Source organism: Hippichthys cyanospilos, chromosome 18 (assembly GCF_059441005.1).
Source record: "Hippichthys cyanospilos isolate Australia breed blue-spotted pipefish chromosome 18, RoL_Hcya_1.0, whole genome shotgun sequence".
NCBI classification, from domain to species: domain Eukaryota; kingdom Metazoa; phylum Chordata; class Actinopteri; order Syngnathiformes; family Syngnathidae; genus Hippichthys; species Hippichthys cyanospilos.
In genome coordinates this window covers 11,583,407-11,606,281 of record NC_142386.1, presented here as the reverse complement: position 1 = coordinate 11,606,281, position 22,875 = coordinate 11,583,407, and the positions used below count along the sequence as shown (strand labels likewise).

At 42.5% G+C, this 22,875-nt stretch overlaps 3 protein-coding genes across 3 annotated transcripts in view; all 3 read left to right on the top strand.

The window, feature by feature from the left end:
- The first annotated feature begins 174 nt into the window (after positions 1 to 174).
- On the top strand, positions 175 to 6,312 carry LOC148408976 (protein NipSnap homolog 2-like). Its single transcript, XM_088440846.1, has 10 exons — positions 175 to 333; positions 1,069 to 1,190; positions 1,270 to 1,315; positions 1,388 to 1,482; positions 1,769 to 1,839; positions 2,747 to 2,887; positions 2,966 to 2,997; positions 5,210 to 5,304; positions 5,382 to 5,465; positions 5,801 to 6,312. Exons 1-10 carry the CDS (start codon positions 233 to 235, stop codon positions 5,863 to 5,865), a joined length of 852 nt encoding a protein of 283 aa, XP_088296972.1. The 5' UTR covers positions 175 to 232; the 3' UTR covers positions 5,866 to 6,312.
- Positions 6,313 to 6,919: 607 nt separating this feature from the next.
- On the top strand, positions 6,920 to 15,069 carry cct6a (chaperonin containing TCP1, subunit 6A (zeta 1)). The gene is made up of 13 exons (XM_088441535.1): positions 6,920 to 7,155; positions 8,084 to 8,147; positions 8,518 to 8,652; positions 8,726 to 8,899; positions 9,045 to 9,148; positions 10,551 to 10,821; positions 11,042 to 11,124; positions 11,781 to 11,877; positions 12,609 to 12,756; positions 12,865 to 12,998; positions 14,248 to 14,353; positions 14,657 to 14,729; positions 14,807 to 15,069. The coding sequence occupies exons 1-13, from the start codon at positions 7,019 to 7,021 to the stop codon at positions 14,877 to 14,879; spliced, it is 1,599 nt and encodes a 532-aa protein (XP_088297661.1). The 5' UTR covers positions 6,920 to 7,018; the 3' UTR covers positions 14,880 to 15,069.
- A 3,708-nt stretch (positions 15,070 to 18,777) lies between these two features.
- bicdl2l (bicaudal-D-related protein 2-like) overlaps positions 18,778 to 22,875 on the top strand; it is a 6,505-nt gene continuing 2,407 nt past the window's right edge. Inside the window, exons 1-5 of the mRNA XM_088440966.1 lie at positions 18,778 to 19,280; positions 20,668 to 20,787; positions 20,848 to 21,015; positions 21,816 to 21,901; positions 21,978 to 22,098. Of these exons, the coding sequence (XP_088297092.1) occupies positions 18,819 to 19,280; positions 20,668 to 20,787; positions 20,848 to 21,015; positions 21,816 to 21,901; positions 21,978 to 22,098 (957 nt within the window). The 5' untranslated portion in view covers positions 18,778 to 18,818. The remainder of the gene's footprint in view (positions 19,281 to 20,667; positions 20,788 to 20,847; positions 21,016 to 21,815; positions 21,902 to 21,977; positions 22,099 to 22,875) is intronic.

The window sequence follows — 22,875 nt, the reverse complement described above, 5'->3', positions numbered from 1 at the left end:
TAGGCATGTTTTTGTGGGGTGATTAATGCATGTGTTCAAATGGCATGGTAAATGTTGCCTTATCTTATTCATAGTTCGTACTACATTTCCGAAAAGAGACTCTAAACGGTAAAATTAACATGATGTCCCTGTCTTGCACGATCAAGTTCACGATTTAAATTTTAAGTAATCCTGTGGAGCAGTTTTGTTGCATGCCGGCTTCCGTCCGCCGGTAGCGTTTGCCTGAAGCAAGATGGCGGCGCGAGTCCTTCACACGGCGCCCAAGTGGCTGACTAGCGTCAAGCTGTCGCGACAAACTATCTCCGCGAGCGGACAGCTTCGGATTCCCGCCAGGCGAGTATCCATCAACCGCAATTCGGATTCGGTCGACAAACGGAATTTGTGAAGTTTCTTCCCTTTCGGTGGTATATCAATGTCAAATTGGCGGTGTGCTCGGTGGCTAAGCTAACGCTAACTAAGCTGGTGACGTTCGCTTGCTGCCGGGCCCCCCTAACTCCTTGACGTCATTAGGCAAATCTTTGCCCTTCTCCCCGAAACTGTCACGTGGACGAATAGTAGCCAACTTGGTGTGACTCAAAAAAGTGCATTCAAGGTCAAATGTTTTACGTGTCAAGTTTCTTGTGACTGGTGATGCAGTGGACGTCTCGCTGTAGTCAACCACAAACTTGTTTTTCCGGGAGTCACGTGATTAAGGTTCTAGGAGCGTGTCGCTTCCCCTCTCTATGCCAATTCACTACTTAGTCTTAGACGCATGCCGGTGTCTTACGTTACCTGTTTGGTTTACATGTATTTTCTCCTCTCAAACGTTTGACACTGACTAAAAGCCCAAAAATAGGCTGTGCAAGTGGAACAGGGCTAAGGATTTGTAAGGATTTGCAAAGATTCTACTTGTTTGGATGTAACAGCGCCACCTCTCCCATGATATATATATATATATATATATATATATATATATATATATATATATGTATATGTATATGTATGTATGTATGTGGTGGTTCTCAAGAGGAAGGCCACATTGTTGCGAGAGCATGGTGATCATCTGTAAATGTGGTGTGGTTGTACCAGGACCTTGTCAAGGCTGCAGGACAGCTTCAAGTCTCTGTTCGTGAGAAAGGTGGACCCACGCAAGGACGCCCATTCGCACCTGCTTGCAAAAAAGGAAGACAACAATCTGTACAAGATCCAATGTGAGTGGTGCACCGTGCGCAGTCTTCATTATCCTTTGATGCTCTCTTTCCAATTTGTATTTATTATTTTATTTTGCAGTTCACAACGTCAAGCCCGAGTGCCTGGAGGACTATAATCAATTATGGTAGTGTGCTTTCGTATTCTTGTCACGCACATTTAAGTCTGATCACCTGTTCACTGTGTGTTTTCATTTTAGTGAGGGTGTGTTGCCTTCTATTCATGCTGATCCAGAATACCCATGTGAACTTGTTGGAACATGGAACACGTGGTACGGAGAACAGGACCAGGCAGGTCAGTTGCCAGTGCTCTTCTGACACGTATATTGACTCTCTTGACTCAGGGGTTAACATCATGCAGCAATAATTAGAGCTGAACTTCAAAGTTAAATGCAATTGTACTTAGGCGCTAGCACATTTTGTGGTTAAAAAAAAAATCAGAATATTTTCATTTATTTTGTCAGTGTTCAAACCTAATTCGATACTGACATAAAAAATGGGGAGCCTTTTAGCAGTGACTCCAAGGAAAATGCCAAAGGAAATGTTTGCTCCTTGTTGAAGGTTGCTGGTTTATGTTGCAGTGCACTTGTGGCGATATCGAGGAGGTTACCCTGCCCTCACGCAAGTTATGAGTCAGCTCAAGCAGAACAAGGTAAGCCACCAATATTACATTTGGCCCTCACCAGGATATTGATTGAGATTTTGAAACTTTAGATTCAGGTTGTTCCTAAAAAGTCAGCCAAACACATTTTTTATAGATTATACAAAAATAGTACAACTACAACATGCAAAAGGCTTTGTCTAGAGGGAAGGATTTGTATAATCAAAGCTTTTATTGGTTCAATATGTTGATGAAAGGTAACTCTTGGTGGGTAAAAAGCTAATTCCCATCATCCTGTCTGAAGTAGGTGCTTCGAAATGGTCATTTTGTCAAGGAGCAATACTTGAAGTCCTCCTGTAACCCTACAAAAGGACTTAGTGCCTTCCAATTTTCCAAATATCTTGCATGGTTGAGCTCTTAAATATGATGATAAATCAATTAAAGCTTCACCCAGACAATCGTTTTACCTTTTTCTTCAAGTTGAAATAGTCAAGATGTTGGTAAAGTAATTGCACATCTGCGGCACCAGGCGGTGCTGTGTTGTCTCATGTCACGTCAAAGTGACAACGTTTTTTTTTTTCTTAAATCAAATAAAGTATGAATGTGCTTTAGAAAAAAGAAAACATTTCCAAAATATGGACCCTCAAAATATCAAATGTTTGCGTCATTTAAAACTATACATTTTGATTTTTAGTATGTATTGAAATGGTACACTTACTATTTTTGAGTGCAGATTCTGACAGACATGGTCAGAATTCATAGATATAACAATTCATGGGTCTGTACCTACTTTAAAATAAGATATGAGGGCCTCCAAACATGTTCCCAAATTTAGTGTGCAATTTTTTAGATCAGATCAAAATTTGCATGCAAATTTTAAGGGCTACCCATTTATCTTGTGAATGGGCGGAGCTTTCCAGCGAGCTATTGTGCCACTTAACCTGTATGATTGTTCCAGATGTTTTCAGAGTACCGGCAAGAGCGAGGAAAGATGTTACTGTCCCGCAGGAATCAGCTGCTTCTGGAGTTCAGCTTCTGGAACGAGCCGGTACCCCGCTCTGGGCCCAACATCTACGAGCTGCGGTCGTACCAGCTCAGAGTAAGTACTTCCTGCACGCTTGCAGCCCCCTGGTCCCGGCACGCTTGACTTGATCCGTCGCCATCTGTTTGTTTGCAGCCTGGCACGATGATCGAGTGGGGAAACTACTGGTGAGTCCAACATGTCGACTGACGGTAATGACGGTCATATGATCCTTTTTCACTTGGTGATGAAGTTTTGATGGTTGTTTTATTGCCTTTTGCAGTGGCACGTGTTTGAGTTTCGGGTATTTTAACAGCATCGCAATCTCTGTATGATGTGAAAAATGACAGGACAAGGATGGTGTCATGACTTGATTGTCATGTGATTCATGACTGATCTAATTTGAAACCCATTACAATAAATTACTGTTGGGTAGGCTAACCGTGGAGCTCAAGGGCCATCATAGGTTGTTACAACAAATGGCATAATTAATCTCTTTTATTTTGCATTTCAATGTCTTAAGTAGATTACATTTCCCAACATTTTATTTCATCAAATTAATTTTTATTTAATTAAAAGATCAATGGCTTCTTGCGGTCTTCTGCTCACGCTGTCCTAAAAGGAGAACAAAATGTGACTGTGGTAGTGTCCGCATATAAATTAAATATTTTATGGCTGTGATATAATACTTGGGACAATACAGGAAAATGAACCTCATCCAACACTTAAAGATGTCATTCTTCAAAACTTATAATTCCGCTGCAATTTTAGCAATGGCAAAAATGTATTTTCCTTAATTCATTTGCACTGGCTCTCACTTTTCTACGCCAGCATTATATCTGTGTCCTGTGGCTTGTTGGTGCCTATTCCAGCTCTCTTCGGGCAGTGGAACTGGTTGCCAGTCAATTGAAGGCCACACAGAGACAAACAAATATATCAACGTTTTATTTCTCCTTATGTATTTACAAGCACTAACTAAAACAAAGTAACAAAAGCACATTCCTATCACTTGTTTTGTAGGGGGAGATCAGGTTGTAGTACATTGCAGTGAACTCTTGATAGCGCCACACAGTAAAAGAATCCTAATGAAGTGTTCGTACATGTGAAGGCATTGTTGACTGAATGTTTTGATGTCTCATGGGGCTTAATCTCACCATCACTAGTTCAGAAAAATACTTGTCAGTTTTTTTTTTACATGCAGGGATGAGAAAATCAGGTCCAGAAAGTAAAAACCTTGCCACAGTTTGGCTTTAGCCAAAGATGTGTCCACCTAACTTGTTGGTTAACAAACTAATATGACTGTAGGTTGAGAAGCACCTGTGCCCAAATCCAAAATGTGGCAGGGTTTTTCCTGGACCTGGATCTCCCTATATCTACCCACATGGTGAATGCTTCATGCTTGCCTCAGCACAAATTCTTCACCACCTAAGACATAGGTGTCGAACTCCAGTCCTCGAGGGCCAACATCCTGCGTGTTTTTCTGTTTTCTTCCCCCAACACATCTGATCCAAATGATCAGCTTCTTAGCAAGCTATGCAAGCGCTCAAATGATCCTAATAATTTGAATCAGGTGTGTTTCAGACACAGGGTTTGAAAACTTGCGGGATACCAGCCTTCGAGGACTGGAGTTCGACACCTGTGACCTAAGATAACAGCCCACCATCACCACTCTCAAAAAGATGAATAGATGTCTCAGCACAAAAATTCCAAAAATTAGCATACGCACATGGCTTTTCTTATTCACAATAATTCAATAAACTAATTATTTGACCACAACAAATGTGAGTTATTTATGTTTAAACCATTCCTTCTCAAATAGCAGCGTCAATATTGGTGTTACTGCTCCAGATCAACTTGTGTTAGAAATAGAGTTAACTTGCATTGTAACGCGCTAACCATTAAAGCTAAAGAGCCTTCTGTTTCCTGTGATGAAATGTAACCAAAAAGCATGGAAATAAAATGCAGACACATGCTATTTGACAAAATGACAACGAAATGGTCCCACAAGCTATAATCCTTTCTTCATTTTTCGGTATCCTTGTTATACTGATTTGAAGGGAAAAGTCAAAGATTTGTGATTCATTAAGCAAAGACACAACTCGCTGACAGGTGCACTTCCTTGTGAAGTTCGGCGCCTCAGCTAAAATAACCAATTGAGCGATACAGGGGTTGCATCGGTCATGTGACCAATCCAAGTGGCTGCGTTGCTCAGATGATTTTTCTTAAAGCAATACACGGCATTGACACGCGCCGATCCAGCAGTGCGAGTTGCCCACCTCCACTGTAATCATAGCCATTATGACCATCAGCTGGGTTGGCTGGTCGTCACCTGATTGGGCATCCGTTCGCTAATGCAGTGGAAGACACTGGCATGCGTGATCATTCCTCTCTTCTCCGCAGGGCGCGGGCCATCGAGATTCGCCAACAGAACCAGGAAGCCGTGGGAGGATTTTTCTCCCAGATAGGAAGCCTGTACCAAGTTCACCACTTGTGGGGTGAGCTCCACGCAACTTAGCATCATCATCTGATGGGATTGCAACAACCTTTAATATTTGTTTCATTCAACTTCCAGCCTACAAAGATCTTCAGTCCAGAGAAAACATTCGAAATGCAGCCTGGCAGCGGGAAGGCTGGGATGAGGTTGTCTACTACACAGGTGGGTTGGGAAATATATATGATACACACACACACACACACACTGTTTATTCTGGTCTACCCAGACTAAAGTATATCCTGGAGGAAAGTGAACAAGTCAAACCATTGTGTGGATTGTGTTCTTCGACCTGGAATGTAACTTCTTGTTAAATAATGTTTTTTTTAATGTTTTGTAATTGACCCAAGCAAATTACACCAAATGTTGCATGTTTACATAATTGAACATTGTTGACACCTTGAAGCAGCAGCATGGTGACATGGAAGCCATTGAGGTGTAAGTTGCTTTGGCGGTTGTGAGTTGTCTGAACGGCATCTGTGTTTGGCTTTTTCCTGCAGTGCCACTCATTCAACACATGGAATCTCGAGTCATGATTCCCTTGAAGATTTCACCTTTAAAGTGAGCCCTCGTGCAACCCTGTGACTCCTGGGCAGATGTTCTGCTTGGCTTTGCTTCGAGTGTGAGCATCTTCATCATCATCTTTGTCACAGACTCCTCCTCCAAGGAAGACGTCAGTTGACTCCCCCAAGAAATGTTTACTCATTAACTTGATTGACTTTTAAAAATGAACATACAAAAGCAGGAGAAGAATAACCCCTGTCTTGGTTTCCATGGTGATGCTGGTAGTTTTTCTGTTCAGGACGTTGAAGCTTCCCAAAAAGTAGTATTTGTTGATTTGATCAGGTTTGTTCATGTTCTTGATGGCTTTGTTGAGCCGCTATCGGGCTGGTGGTGGGGCTGCTGATGACACTTTGTGGCTGTTTGAAGGTGGCAAGCACTGTGCTCATTGTGATCAACTGTGCTAAATGACTTAGTTGTACATAATCAAATTAAACTTCTAATGAACGCATCTCTTGTCTTATTAACCAGCACACAAACTTAGCCATGAAGAAAACTTGTCACTTTTTTTAAATGAGTGAAATGTTCACCGGTTATTCAAGATGCAGAACTCAGGCAGAGCTGACAACATTTGTGTTCATAATGGGTCGTGACGTAACATCAGGATTACACTAATCTTTAAAAAAAAAAAAAAAACTTTGGAAATCTGGGAACCAACAAGAAAAGATCATATTTTACATAGAGTTTTAAATTCAATGTTGCCCCAGAGAGCCCTCAAATCCATTACATCTACCATTCCTTTCGGAAAATGTAAAGTCATTCAACTCCTTAATTTGTTTGAATTTAAAATGTTACAGTGTACAGATGACATTAATATCTTAACAAATAGCTTAACCAAAAGTTTAAAAATTAGTACATGCACTTTGAAAGGTAAGGGAGCATTACAGAATTTGCTCGGCTAGTGTGTTTGATAATATTTTAATTGATTTCATGTGTGCGTGTATATACATTCCCTTTTATATACCGAGCTTCCCCTTGTTCTGTGTGTGCGTATACGTCCCCTTTTAAAATCCGAGCCTCGACTTGTTCCGTAAACGCATCAAAGGGAGCACGTGTTGGCCTTCTGGAAGTCTCTCTTTCTTTCTTCGTTTTCTTCCGGTTAGCGTGTTCTCCTCACGACTGTGCCGCCTTTCCGATTTGCGCCGTTTAGGTTCGCGATGGCCGCCGTGAAAGCACTGAATCCCAAGGCGGAGGTGGCCCGCGCTCAGGCGGCTTTGGCGGTCAACATCAGTGCCGCGCGGGGGCTTCAGGACGTCCTCAAGAGCAACCTGGGACCCAAAGGCACCATGAAGATGTAGGTAGTGTGGATCGCCCGCCGCACACGCGCGTGATAAATGCTAGGCCATGCTAGGCTAAGCTACATGGCTAGCCGGCTAAGCTAAATGACTAATGGAAAGTAAGCCCCTTTATTGAAGGCTTTGTCCCGAAAATGGTAAAGGGTGTATAGCTTTTCCCAAATTTTTCCATTGGAGGTTTATGATTTTATATTTATGCCTCGCGTAGTTAATGTGACGAATTTCCAAGACTGCCCCGGCTCGGCGCACGTTGCCTTCTTGCTCTAGTTCGGTCCGCCCTTAGCATGCTTTAGCTCATCATCGGAGAATCGAAATCATTTTTTATTGGCCGATTATTGTTGAGCACAAAGAAGAAATCGGTTTTGATTTGCATAAAGCATAACACCGACCAGTCATAACAAACATATTGACCAGGCAGATAACAAAAAGAAACGATTTGACACACCCTAACATGTAACAAGTCCAACAACAAGTAACGATAGATTCATTAAAGTAAGAATTAAGTTCGTATGATATTAATAGTCACATGTTTCACTAGTAAAATAAGCTGCTGCTGTGTTCAATTGGAGTTTCTCCCAGTTTAGTGGAACATTTGACGCAGGAAAACATGGAAACGGTGCTTTTGGGTGGGCAGTTGAAAATAATCCAAAAATGGAATGGGGAGCTACTGATGGGCTTTTCTGCATTCAGGAATTCGCTTAAACAAACTGACAACCTCGTTTGCTGTCTTACGGCAATGAGACAAGTCTATTTTTTTCTTCTGATTTTGTCCAGCTTTGTCATTATTGGGGTTGGTTGCATTCATTTGATTTTGCAACTATGATCTGAAACCATCAATGATTTTATACTGGTTTAGTAGATCGGTTTAGGGGTTTAAATATGAATTGAAATGTGAAGATAAGTTTTCTTACTTTTGTGTATGGACAGGCTCGTTTCTGGAGCAGGAGACATCAAGCTGACAAAAGATGGAAACGTCCTCTTGCATGAGATGGTAATTGCACATATCAAATTTTGTTTGTTCGCAGTTGGAGTTGATCCACTTCATAAATGTATCACTTTAATCTTCATTCCAATAGTGCAACTAAGTTAGTCAAAAATACTGTAACTCAAAACTTTCTAGATACAATACACACGTTCTGATGCTCGTTTTATTTTTTCATTTACTGTAATTGTTTTTTCTTGATACCATTTTATTAGCACTTCCATTTTGAAATATACATGCAGTATTAATGTTCAGGTTATGTCTGTAAAGGCGCTAGTAAAATCGCAAGTGTTTCTCAATGCAGAAAGTAATGACTTCAGAGTTGCTTCTCTTCCTGTTGTAATAGATATGTGAGTATTTTGTATTTTGTTTTCCTCAGCAAATTCAGCACCCGACGGCATCGCTCATTGCCAAGGTAGCCACTGCTCAGGATGACATCACGGGTGACGGGACCACCTCCAACGTCCTCATCATTGGCGAGTTGCTCAAGCAGGCTGACCTCTATGTGTCCGAGGTGCCCCACAAACGCCATTTCGCTTGCTTGCTTACTGTTTCTGGCATCTTTGGGTTAATGAGTCGTCCATCAGGGCCTCCACCCAAGGATCGTGGCTGAGGGCTTCGACGCAGCCAAAGAGAAGGCGCTTGCAGTGCTGGAAGAAGTGAAGGTGACACGACAGATGGACAGAGAGATCCTCATGGACGTCGCTCGGACCTCCCTCAGGACCAAAGTCCACGCTGAGCTTGCTGACCTCCTCACCGAGGTGGAACTCTAAACAACTCTGCTTCCATTCATACACCAACAATTGATTCATACACGCATTACACACTATGTCCATTCAAGCATGGAGATTGAGTCACAGCCAAGTGTGCTGATGGGTTTTTTTTTTATGTGATTTTGTGGCGCAGGCGGTGGTGGATGCTGTGCTTACCATTGCCAAACCCAATGAGCCCATTGACCTATACATGGTGGAGATCATGGAGATGAAACACAAGACTGACTGCGACACGCAGTGAGTGCTCACTGTCAAATGTTAACCAGGCAAAAGTATATTCTATGTTTCAAATGGTGCAGTGGGGAAAAGTCGATTAAGGTGGTTTAAAAGTCGACTATAAAAATGGGCCGCTATAATATGAATGGCATGGTGTGTCTTTTTAAAATAACTTATTATACATATATTTTTTGATATACATTTATACAATTACATAGCATAATAAATAAAAGTTATACAAAGGATTTATTTACCTTTAAAGCAGGGACGTCATAAACCGGGGGTCCACTGTACTTTATAACGCCACATTGTAATTATAAAGGTTTTCTGTGGACTTTAGCACAGTTATTTTATCTTTAAAGCTCGCCATGCTAATAGTAATTACCAGAAGACTGCATGATATCTGTTCAACTATATACTGTATGCTAGAAAGAGGGATATACAGCTGTGGAGACTTGATTTTGCTGGAAGCGGAAGGTCAGCCTTATGGCAAAATGGTATTTACTCTTAGTCTGCCTTGGCTGCCTAGTGGCTCGATGGCCAACGCTAAATGCAAGGCTGCCTAGTGGCTGAATGGCCAACGCTAAATGCTTGTGTAAGAACACATTTTGATCCTGTAGTTGATTGGCTTTCATTAAATTAAACATTATTGGTACATGGAGCTTTCCAAAAGAAAGGAAAGAATGTCGCAAACTTCCCCAAAGGCACTTGGGCTGTATTTTTCAAAACTATAACCTGTCATTACGCTGAAGTGGTTCAATTTTACGTGTTCAAATTACCCAATAGAGGGCAGTCAAGAACAAAATGTGCCCAATCAACTTGTCAAAAGCAGCAGAAGACAAACCCAAAGCTATTGAACTTGTAACTAAAGGCAGCTCCACTCTTAAGTTTACTCATGTAAAATTGTTGAAGCATCGTTGATAAGTAACTTTAAAGGCATTATTGTACATATGTAATGGACATATGACTTTTAAGGGTGTGAACTGGTATTTGTTGATGTAAATGCTAGCGTGCTAACACTTTTCACAGTCACTCGCCGTCCAGCACAGGCATATTTTGCTGTCTAATAATTCATATGTGAAGAAGATAATGCGTTTTAAGATCTGCTCACTTCAACATGTTCAACATTCAAATTGCTGAGAAAAAATGTTTTTAGTTAAATGTCGTAATGACAAGTCCTATTTTCACTGTGTTTATTTAAAATGGGGTTGGTAACTAAATTTGTCGCAATTCCTCAATTTTTTCAAAAGTCAAGACAATTTGAAATTTTTGCAACATTATCAGGAAACATGTAGCAGCTGCACATGATTTGCTTTGTTGGCCTCATCAAACAATGTGGCGGTCTGAAACTAGACTCTCAAGCCGCTAGTTTGACTCATGTCTAAAGCACTGGCTCCAATACACGTTTTTTGTGTGTTCACAGGCTGATCAGAGGCCTGGTGTTGGACCATGGAGCCAGGCACCCTGACATGAAGAAGCGCGTGGAGAACGCTTTCGTGCTGACATGCAACGTATCGCTGGAGTACGAGAAGACCGAAGTCAACTCGGGCTTCTTCTACAAGAGCGCCGAAGAGCGCGAGAAGTTCGTAGCGGCCGAGAGGAAGTTCATAACTGAGCGTGTGCGCAAGATCGTTGACCTGAAGAAGCGCGTGTGCCCCGATGGCGACGGGAGCTTTGTTGTCATCAACCAGAAGGTAAGCCCAAAAAGTAGCATTCCTATGGGAGGGCCGCACAGCGAACACCCGTGAGGCACCGACCCTGTGGTGCTTCCCGGTCTCATGACTGTGCCACAGTAAGCGTGACGTGTACCTCTGCATGCGGGGTGTCCCATCCCCTGACATGTATTCAGCACCTCACCACAACAGCCCCATCTCCTCCTGCGAGGCGACTTAACACTGTCTCATTGTCCTTCAGGGCATCGACCCCTACTCTCTGGACGCCCTTGCCAAGGAAGGCATCGTCGCCTTGCGCAGAGCCAAAAGAAGGAACATGGAGAGGTCAAGTTTCAACACATACACACAAAGCGAAACACACGTGTCATTCTTCACGACAAACGTTTTTGGCTACATCTCCTAGTGTTCCTCTGACATTAGAATTGAAAATGAGGAGGGAATCACATATTGTGTGCCTAAAATCCCAAATATTGGTGCCATAATTTTAAAGTTCTCATAAATTGATAAGGTAGGAGTGTCCGCTTAGTTTGGTAAAAATTGATCGCAGTTTTTTTTACATCAAGTGAGAAGATTTTTGATTGGTCATTTTCTTACATGAAACATATGCCCAGAATTCCTATCGCAGTATAAATCCCTTCACTGTAATGGTTTACAGTACAGTATACAATGTTCTCCTGTTTTTTGCGGCTAACGGAAACCAGATCTGTGACTTCTGCTATTGCACTTGTGTTAGCTTGAAACTAGTGCATGTTGATCATTTGTTTATGCGTTAACTGCATCTGGGAGCAGTGGGATGCAGTATGAATCTGGTGACATTATTAACTTTCAGTGACAGTGAATAGGTTAAGATGGCATCTATCCCAGCACACAGCTGAGGGCAGCTGTTGGGTGGCCCGAAGTGCTTGCGCCGTGCTCGCCCGGATAGGAATGTCCAGAAAGAGATGCGCTCGCTGACGTGCGTCCTTGGTGTATTTTGGCAGGCTGACCTTGGCATGTGGAGGCATCGCCATGAACTCTGTGGACGACCTGACGCCCGAATGCTTGGGCCGTGCCGGGCTGGTGTACGAACACACGCTGGTGAGTAGACGGCTGGCAAGTTGGATTGGACTGCCGCTCAAAATGTGTCCGAAGGCTCAAAAAGAAACACCCAATGGAGACACGACAACCTCCAAAGTTGAAACGCACATGTGTGCGATGTTACGGCGGGATTTGAGCTGCAATTACTATTTGATGAATCAACAACGTATTGATTTCTGTATTAATTAATCAACTATTTCTGATGAGCAATTGTTTTGACTTAGCTTTTGGGTTGAACCCAAATAAAACATTTAATTACGCTTTAGAAAAATATATTTAACGCTTTCAAATACATTTGAAAAAGTAAATCTGAATGTAAAATAATGACTTATTTTCACCTCCTTTGGACCCAACCATTATGTAACTCTTTATTGCACCACCTGTTTGTTAAATGAAATGGATGTCAATTAAAACCGGAAATTTTATCTGAGTCATCCAAGAGTTTCAAAGTAATAAGTATTAAAATAATTGTTAGTGGTAGCTCCTTTTCAGGGTGTAAGGTTATATTTGAATAAAGCAGCAAAGTCTACAAGCGTAACACTTCCTTTTGCTGGCGACTTTCAACACGCGCTGGCATAAGCACTAAAAATGTATGCTCAGACACCCATCTTCTTCTAGTGTGCGTCAATGTGCACGTTTTAAAAGCAAGCCCTGCTCATTTTGAGGGCAAGTGGAAATGATGTCCCAAGCTGCTAGTTGGTGACTCGTGTGTGTTCATGTGCTGTTTGCAGGGTGAGGAGAAGTTCACCTTTGTGGAGAAGTGCGGGAACCCTCGCTCAGTCACGCTGCTCATCAAAGGGCCCAACAATCACACGCTCACGCAAATCAAAGACGCCGTCAGGGACGGCCTGCGCGCCGTCAAGAACGCCATCGAGGACGGTGAGACCGCCGGCTCTTTTGAGCAGGCTCTCCTACCCATTTGAAGTTGACAGACGGTTCGCGGCATGGTTGTGGTGCACCAGTAACCGAGGCCTTGCTTGTCGTCAGGTTGTGTGGTGGCCGGCGCGGGTGCCCTGGAGGTGGCCCTGGCCGACGCGCTGCTCAAACACAAGGCCACCATCAAGGGACGAGCACAGCTAGGAGTGCAGGCCTTCGCTGACGCCCTCCTCATCATTCCCAAGGTTCGACAAATTCTCACACTTTTTTTGGGTTAGGCCTTTCCTCACAGACATCTCAGGAAACTAGCCTCTGCAAAACTGGGTACACGGCTAGGTTTTTGGCTTTTAAAATAACATTTTAAGATCGGACAGGGTTAGTTTGAAGCTTGAAGCTTCAAAATAGGGTTTCAAAATAGGATTTCAAACTCTGCTAAAGCCATGAAGTTTCCATGAAGTTTTAAGATGGACTTGGTCTAGGATTTTGAACCAGAATGAGGGGTGTAATGTAGAGTTCTAAACTAGATTAGGGTTGCAAAATAGGGGTAGTTTCAAACTGATCAGGCCCTTCAAACTAGGGTTAGTTTAGTAATCTACAGCTTTAAACTAGGTTTCTGCTTTCAAAAATAAGATTGCAAACTCAAGTTAGGATTTCCATGTAGAGTTTCCAACTTGGGTTAGGGTTTCATAGTATGTTAGGGTTTTCAAATAGGCTTTCAAAATTGGGATATTATTTCAAGGTATGGTTTCAAACTTGGGAGAAGGTTTCAAAGTAGAACTTTAAATGGGTTAAAGTTTCAAAATTTGACTAGGGTTTCCTTGTAGAATTTTAAACTAGGGTTAACGTTTCATAATCATATTTCAAAGGGATTAGGGGTTTAAGAGTTTTGTTTTACACAAGGGTTAGGTTTCCAAATAAGCTTTGAAACCAGTGTTATGGTTTCAAACTAGATTTAGGAGTTTATAGTAAGGTTAAGGTTGCAAACCGTCTTTCTATGTAGTTTGAAGCTACAGTAGACGAGGCTTAGCATTTGGGCAGTTATTATTCAAACTTTTAAAATGGATTTTTTGATCTATTCAATGAAGTAATCCTCCCCAATAATGTTGTAAAATCACTTTTTCCTTCCTTGTTTCCTTCCTTGTTCCTTGTGGCCGCCACTGCATCACTGTCTGCCTGTGCAGAAAATGACACCGTAAAAATTGTTCCAGTAGAGCTTCGAGGCATATATTTGTAATTCACCTATATTGAAGGTCGACTTAGCTAAATTAGCTAAATTAGTTGACGACTTTTTCCCCTAGTTAGCGTTTCATTACAGGATTTAAAACTAGGATCAGGGATTCAATGTAGAGTTAAAATTTTAATGTGTGGTAGGGGTTTCAAAGGAGGGTCTTTTTTTTTTTTTTTTTTTTTTTTAAGCAAAATGGAGTTTGAAAACATGATTTTTATTTATTATTCAATGTGATTATTTCCCAATGCAATCTTCCTCCGGAACAGGTTCTGGCCCAGAACTCAGGCTACGACCCTCAGGAGACTCTTTTGAAGCTGCAGACGGAATTTAAAGAGTCCGGAGGCCAGTTGGTGGGCGTGGATCTCAGCACAGGTAACCACACTTCACACAAAGGAAACAGGATTTTTTTCTTTTCTTAATATATCCATGTATATTCAAGCTTTTAGAGGTGTTTTATAACCTTCTAATACCATTATAAGGCAGTTAGTTAAAATGCAGTTACATAGGTAGGTTTTAGAATAGGCAGATCTTTTAAGAGTTGGGAATCTAAACCATGGGGGTCAAAAGATAAATTGAGAGTATTGTAATGTCACTCGGACAATCTCTTTAAACATGACAAGGAGGAGGGTGTCGGGATTCAGTTGTGGATTCATGTGAAAATCGTGTGTGTTTCAGGGGAGCCGATGGTGGCGGGCGAGGCGGGTGTGTGGGACAATTACAGCGTCAAGAAGCAACTTCTTCACTCTTGGTGAGCAAAATGCGTCCGCGCCATCGTTTTCGCGGTCGTCACGACTATTGCGAATAACCCTCGGTATTTGTGTGCAGCACGGTGATCGCCAGCAACATCCTGCTCGTGGACGAAATCATGCGTGCCGGAATGTCTTCCCTCAAAGGCTAAAGGTCAAGTGTCAAGCAGCTCAACAAGCACTCAGAATTCACAAAACGTTTGTTTTCTTATTCAAAGAAGACCTTTGGATTTGTTTATTTATCACATTTTGTTGAAATGGAAAATAAAGACATTGCTTTGTTCCCATCCTGGAATTTTTTAGGATTTAGGCGAGATCAATAAAGTAGTCTGGAAATCAAAATGTCTTATGGGGTTTTTATTTCAAGCTTCAAATAGACAAGTCCTAGCGGAGCACTTTAGTGATCTGTAAGATCGCATGTAGGGACAAGTGAAACAAAGATTTTTTTGTCACGCAAGGAAGTGAACGTATAAAAAAAAAAAAAAAAAATGAACCCCTGCCTGAACAGAGATTTCTCTGAATTAATGTCTGCAGAGGAGACTGAATTATGATGAGGGAGGTGAAGGCAACCCAATGACATACAGTACTGATGTGTGGAACATATGTCAAGGTTGTCTCATTTAAGCTCAGTCCTTCTCAAATAGGGGTGGAGAATGAAAAAAACGCTTGTGGATTGCGGCCCGTGGGTATGAAGCGCTGTATGCAAATTGGAATGATGTCACCAACAGTTCACGAGGAAAGGAGATGGCGTGGAATACAGAGCTTTCATACTTCATTGTTAAGGGAAATGTATGCACATTCATCATAAATATGTAGGAGTATGTGAAGTTTTTTTGCGTGTGCCCGAGGGAGCTTTAGAGGCATTACGGTAAATGCAGCGAAACCCCTCCGGCTGTCTAGCTATAACAGACATGGCGACCCTTGGAGGAGTGCCACCCCCCATGTAATATGATAACTAGACCTATGATTATATTTAAAACATACTGTTGGTCCTTAAACACATTTTTGAAATTTATAATGTATTAATTTTTAATGAAAAACGGTCTAAACCTTACATACTGTCAGGTGCAACCTCCACGCACGAAGGTGGATTTGAACTCAAGTCCCCGAACCGTGAGTCGGACGTGCTAACCACCGATCCGCCGAGTCGGCTTGTCTATTTTCATAAAATAATTTATGAGTAATTTCAACATTCCCATTGCTTACTACCTGCTTTGATGTTGATTCACCTGAGGAATGATCCAAAGCCGTTCCAAAATATAATGTTGGTAATTTGGCACTAAGGCATCAAAACGCTGACCTACATTTCCATTGAAACACCGCTTCCAAGTTGGTGTCAGATCATGTGACATGATATGTAATGCAAAAATGTTTTTATTTCCTTGAATAAACCATTCAGCATAGTTCACGGTCCAATCAGATGATTCACTGACACTGCGTGCGATTCTGACAGGTGATGAATTGTACTTGAGCTTTGTCTCATGATTGTATAATGACGCAAACAAATGCACAATTTGTGGGTTGTCACGCCGTGTGATGTTGCTGTTAAAAAGTTAAGAAAAGTATTGAATTCATTTCCTCATTACTTCCTCATGAACAGGTATTTTCCAAATGTGTTGTGAGTAAAAAAGAAACTGTTCCAAAAAAAATCAAATAATAATATTACTGCCATTCCACAGAGCAGTTGCACAAGCACACACTATTTTTTTTCCCCGTCTCATCAGTAACACGATAGACACTTGTCAGGTTCACCTCTTTGACAATTGTCAGAAACTAAACACCAAAGAAAAGAAAAGTTGTTTTCTAGCTCATGCATGAGGAGAACGGAGAAGGACTGCACAAGTACAATTCAAGCAGCCTCTCCGAACTCCCTCTTTTTATTTAATTCAGAGGTTTCTAATTACATGGTTTCCGCCTTAGAAATGAAAAAAAAAAACATGAGTGGAACCCAGTGTACTTATCCTCGTCTGTGTGTATTATCAGAGCATGTGTGGCAAAGCATTCTGTGTGTCAAGCAACCTTCTCGCCGCAACCTTCTCATCACAAACATCTTTCATTGTAAGCAGCGCATCCATTCTCGCAGCAAAGCATTTCTTCATTGCGAGCAGTTATATTGATTGTAGCAAATGTATCATCGCTATGCAAATCTTCCGACACTCGATACATATTCACTTGTAATTCACAATTTATAAATCTTCATTTGTTAATCAGGTTAAATTCAGCTTTCATGTGTGCATTAAAGGATACGTACTTTAAAATCGACTTTTTAAAGTTTGTTTGTTCCAGGAGAGGTCCCTGTTTGTGAAGCATCAGAAATTCAAGCCATTTTCCAAATAATTGGCCCCTGTGGTGAGTTTCTTTAACACTTGTATGAATTGAATGTATGTATTGAATTTGCTGCCAGGCAATGCTGGTTGGTGATGAAAATGAAGACCTCTTCAACTCAGGCATCTTGGTTGAAAATGTTTTTATTCTATAGTTTGAAACTGCTGACGTTAAAGTGATGGGGACTCGCTCACGAGGTCAATATGGCGAGAGCCCACATAGTTCTTTGTTTTTGACTTAAAAACTCTCGAAAGTTCATCTCCTATACTTCTCAAATTACATGTCTTAGTCCACCTCTGCCAAATGTGGCGCCTGACCATTGGTTTAACTGTTGGGTGGGGTCCAGTGGTCATGGGTCCAGTAACCCCCAGCCTCCAGGGCTGCTCCAAGAGGAATGCTTTGTTATCTGACTTAGACGTTGCACTGACAAAAACTACAACTAGACTTTCGCAACATACTAAAGAAATTAATTAAAAGTAAATGAAGGCTCAATGGTCACATCCCAAAATACACTACACCCCAATAGTGCCCCACAGAAGCTTCATTTGACTATAATATAGAATTTTCAGTATTTAGATTAGATCAGTAAAGTAGTATGGAAACAAAATGTCTTTCTGTTTTCTAATTTGAATTCAAATTGGCACTGTGTGTGTGTGTGTGTGTGTGTGTGTGCTTTTTTGGAAGATTTAGGCGAAATCAGTATAAAGAGTCTGGAAAACAAATTGTCTTTTTTTTTTTGTATCTTTAAGTAGAAGCTTCTAAGACGCAAATCTCACCGGAGTAGTCTGTAAAAGAGTGTGAAGGACCAAGCAAAAGAGAAAATTCCTACATGATGAAAGTCAGCCCTAGACACAAAGAAATATTCCTTTGTCAACAAGACGAGTGCTGGGTAGGAGGGGTCTCATTTGGGTTTTTTAAATGAAGTGTGTTCGTCACACATTTAACTTGCTTTGAGATCAGATATTGGTAAAATCTGTTCAAAAGAGAGATGGGGAACAAAACATGTTTTTTTTCCTCACAAATTTCTAATAGTTAAAGACGACTTGAACATTTGGCATTTTAGCCAGAAACATGAAGTCAAATCAGTCTTTCGCGGGCCACATAAAATGATGTGGCGGGCCGGATCTGGCCCCCGGGCCTTGAGTTTGACACATGCGAGTTAGAGGACTTAAGTCAGTTAACTGTTAGCAGCCAGTGCGTAAATTGCAGCTAACAGCAGCTCGTGTTAGCAGAGGCTGCATTATTTTCTATAGAAGAAGCGAGCAGACTGAACCAAGGTCCGAGTCCATCCTTGTTTACACGCAGGGGGGTCCTTATTTTGTATATTTAAAACTATTTTCAAACATTCTTTTCTGTTTTTCCTTAGATTTGGTCTCTGGACAAGTAAATTAACACAGAAAATGCATGTTTTAGTGTTTTGTATGTGGATTATTTAACATTTGATGGGTGTGACGTAAACTGTCCAATTGTTGAAAAATCATTTTCTTTGTTTGTGTTTTGCATGTGGATTATTTAACATTTGATGGGTGTGAAGTAAACCGTCATCCAATTGTTGATTGAGCATTTTCTTTGTGTTTTGCCCGAGGGGGAAATATGGTGGTGCCTTTCTGGCAGGTGGAACGGAATGAGTCGGTGACATCATGGCCGATGCGCCACCTCATAGCAGGGAAAACCAGTTTGTAGGCATTGTTGCCGGAGCGGCCCTTTAAATGCTCGAGCGACCTGCCTCTCCTTCCTTTTGAGTCGTTGCTCATCTGTAGTCATCCATGGATTACTCCAGTGACCAGCCATCCTCCCCGGACTTCTCTGCGGAGTTCTCAGACTTAAACTGGCGTCTGCGTCCCCGTCCGCGCCTGAGCGCCAGCGAGCAGCTGTATGGTTCCCTCAGCAGGGTCCCGTCCAAATCGGCCCGGCGAGGCGCGGCGGTGCCGCTGCGCCGGACCGCCTCGCTGTCGGAACCGGAGGACGACGAACCCGATGTTCCGGATGCTGCCGGCGACTCAAGCATCCTCGCAGGCCTGAGCATGAACGATGTGCGCGAGGGCTCCGGTTCTGGTCCCGTCCCCGCCGAAGCCCCGCAGCAGCACTCGCCGCAGAGGCGCTCTGAGTCCCCCACGTTGGAGGGGGGTGACTCCCCCTTCCAAAGGAGCTACATGACCCTACCTGACCTCATCAACAGTGGCAGGCCGCTAGGCAGGCGCAGGACACTTGGACACGTCAATGACACGGTATGGTCCTGTCTACAAGTACCGTATTTTCCGCACTATAAAGTGCACCGGATTATAAGGCGCACCCTCAATTAATGACATATTTTAAAACTTTTTCCATATATAAGGCGCATCGGATTATAAGGCGCACCCTCAATTAATGACATATTTTAAAACGTTTTCAATCACAATATAGTAATACTCAAAGTAACAACACTAATAACTCAAAAATTAACTCTAAACTCTCTATAGCATAATAACTCAATGTCAATATGAGCAACCTTGTTCAACTGTAAACACACAAAAGAAACAGGTACAGCTTACTTTATCAGTTCATTCCCCATCTACGAATCCCAATCTCAATACTGATCCACATATAAGGCGCACCTGATTATAAGGCGCACCATCAGCTTTTTAAAAAAAATTAAGGCTTTTAGGTGCACCTTATAGTGCAGAAAATACGGTAGCTATGCATTTTCATCACAAGATTCTTTTTTAAAACTCTCTGTGATGTCAAAACATGCAGAGGCAGGGCCAAAACTTTGCCAACAAACTTTGCAAATGTTCTTGTTCTTGATTAAACTGGGTGACAATTGGAAAAATGTTGATACAAATGCTGCTGATAAAAATCAGCATGCTGATTCAAAAATTGTGATCAATTTTTTTCTATAGACCAGCAAAATGCCAGTAATGAACTAGTGAGAAGGGGCGATTCCGACTGGACTCATCTTGAAGTATTTATGCACGGCAACTTGTGCATTGCAGTCACAGTGGAGAGGTGAGAGGTGTGTGCAGCTCCCAGTAAATCAAGATTATTGAGATCTGCACACAGAAAGCAGCTTGTACAGGGGTAGACATATAGAGAATTAGTTCTCAAAGCTTCAAACTATTCAATCTTAGGATTTTTTTTTTCCAGAGACTTATATGTTGATTTTGTATTTTTTTAAACAAAATGGTCCTTACAGTTGAAAAACTTGACGTGCTAGAGAAAAACAAATTGTCTTGACTTAAGCTGTGGCATCTGATATTTTTATGGCAGTGTGAATGACAAATCCGATTTATTCAAATGCAACCCACGCTACATAGGTTATGTGATACAAAGTTTGACACCGGCCGCGTTCAACTGACTCGCACGTAACTAACAAGTGACAAACGTCCCAATTCTGCGCTCAAAATGGTGCAACCTCGTTGGAAAAAACAAAACAGCAATAGCTCTCCCAGGCTTGCGCAATGAGCGAGAGAGAGACGTTGCTAGCACTGCCCAAAATGCCATGACAAAAGAGATTAAAAATATTCTGACAGCCATTTCAACATGGCCAAGTGCCATCATAAACACGTTAAAGACGTCCGATGTCTGTGATGTCGGGGAATATATCACGAGACAGACTGATGTGTCTCGCTGTTGCAGCTGAAGGAGGTTCGTCGGGAGGTGGAGCTGTCACGACGGCGCAGCATCAAGCTCAAGGCGCAAGTGGACAAACTGCAGGAGAGCCGACAAGGGGCCGGATGGAGTCAAGACCGAGAGCGGGTGAGTGCGCCGGCTTGGTCAGGTGAGTCGGGCGCCCCTAACGAGCGTCTGCGTCTTCAGGTGACGGAGGAGGTGCTGTCCATTTTGCGACTGATGCAGCTGATGCCGCAGGAGCCGGGGTCACGCCCCGTGGAACCGCCACCCCCTGGAGAAAAGTGCTTGGATGCCGCCCTCGCCCAGCTGCAAGACATCGCCCGCAAAATGGCCGTCAGCGGCATTGCCAAAAAGGTTTTTTTTTTTTTTCCACTCTTTGTCATATCCGCTTCTGCCACTTTAAACTGCCGGATTCCAGTCTAGACTTCTTCTGGCCTACATCCACAAATCCAGTTTTCCATCCTCACAGGGTCCCTGTTGACCCACTTCAGCTTCAAGCTTGTATTTGTCCTTCTTATGGCGCGCTTGATTTGACGTTTGCGTCCGATCGTTTGGATACGACCGCTCGGACTTGGTCGTTGTCGTGTCAGAACGTCATCGAAAGGATTGTTTTCCGCGTTTGAAGGAAAATGCTGCTCATGCAAACAATGGGCAAACAGAACCTTCTTTAATGTAAGCGTGCATGTACGTCAAATCCAAAAGGCATTACAAAAGCAATGAATTGCCAGATGGAAAGCCCGTTCTGCAGCCCAGAAGAATGTTGCCGGGCCGCTTCTCCAATGTAGACCGACTAGTTTCAGTTGACACGGGTGATAGTCTCCCTTTCGTATTTTCAACATTGTGTGTGTTCCTGTATACTTGTGAGAACCTCTTTGAGGTTTCTACCGACATTGTGAGGACATTTTGGAGAAGCGAGGACATTTAGGTCGGTCCTCACTCGTTCAGACCTCCTTTGGATGGTTGAAATACGCTTTGAGGGCAAAGGTTTGAATTGGGTTAGGCAATCCTTTCTGATGACGTGAATGGATGTCCTCACAAGTATAGCCGTACAAATGAGTGTTCGGGTGTGTGAAAGAGGTGTAAAGGTGAAATGGAAACATGCGCGAGTGTAGAACGTGAGTAGTGTCTAATGTACATTGTGGCACTGCCTTCAGGATGCCAAGTGGGTGATAGGAAGCGTTTCCGAGGACAGCGTCCTGCTGCAACAGGCGCTGAGAGATCGCGACGACGCCATCGAGAAGTGAGCGGCACGAGCGAGTTGGCGGATGCGAGTCCTTTGCCGTGTTCGGTCTCTAACGTGCGTTGTGCCGCGGCAGGAAAAAGGCCATGGAAACAGAGCTTCTTCGCAGTAAGTCGGAGATGATGCTGCTCAACAATCAGCTGCTGGAGGCCGCGCAGAAGCGCTTGGAGCTATCCCTGGAGCTAGAAGCCTGGAAGGTGAGCCGGGGCCTTGTTGGCACACTGCTTGCCGTTTCTCGAAGGAAAAACACACGAACGCATATCTCACTGGCATCAGCCAAGCCCAAACTTCACAAAACTATCAATACTATCAGATTATCTTATAAATAACACATTTTTGGGGGGGAAATCATATACTGGTCTCAGTTTATGTTAAGTTTTTGATCTACTTTTTAGACATAAGATCATTGTGTATGGATATCAAACACAAAACGATGTTACAACCTATATAATATAAAAGCCTCAATGGATATGGAACTTGCAAAGTGAAGACAAAAACCAGCACTGAGTGAAACTGAGGTGACCTACAGGGAGCTGCACATACCTCTCGCAGTGTCAATTGTGAATCAAAAGCAGCTCTAATTATAACAGCACATCTGTGGGAAACAAACAAACAAACGAAAAAATAGTTGTGCTAAAAACAAACGCACACACAGGGAGGGGGAAGGTTTGTATAGTAATGGGGACATCTCAGTGACAATGCATTTCCTCGTCCCTTAACCATTACAAAAATTTTTCCAACTCTAACCCTTACCCGAATCTCAACCAAAATCCAATTCAAATTTACCCTCTAAAAGCAAGTCTTGACCCTCCTGAACTTGTGGGGTCCACTCAAATGGTCCCCACAAGTCCAAGACAGACACAGCAAAAGACGAGATTTGGTTCCCACCTTGTGACAAAAAACTATTTTGATTGAAACCGTATTAAACTTGAAACTGCTCATCCCTCCTCCAATTGTTCCCCAATGTTATTGTG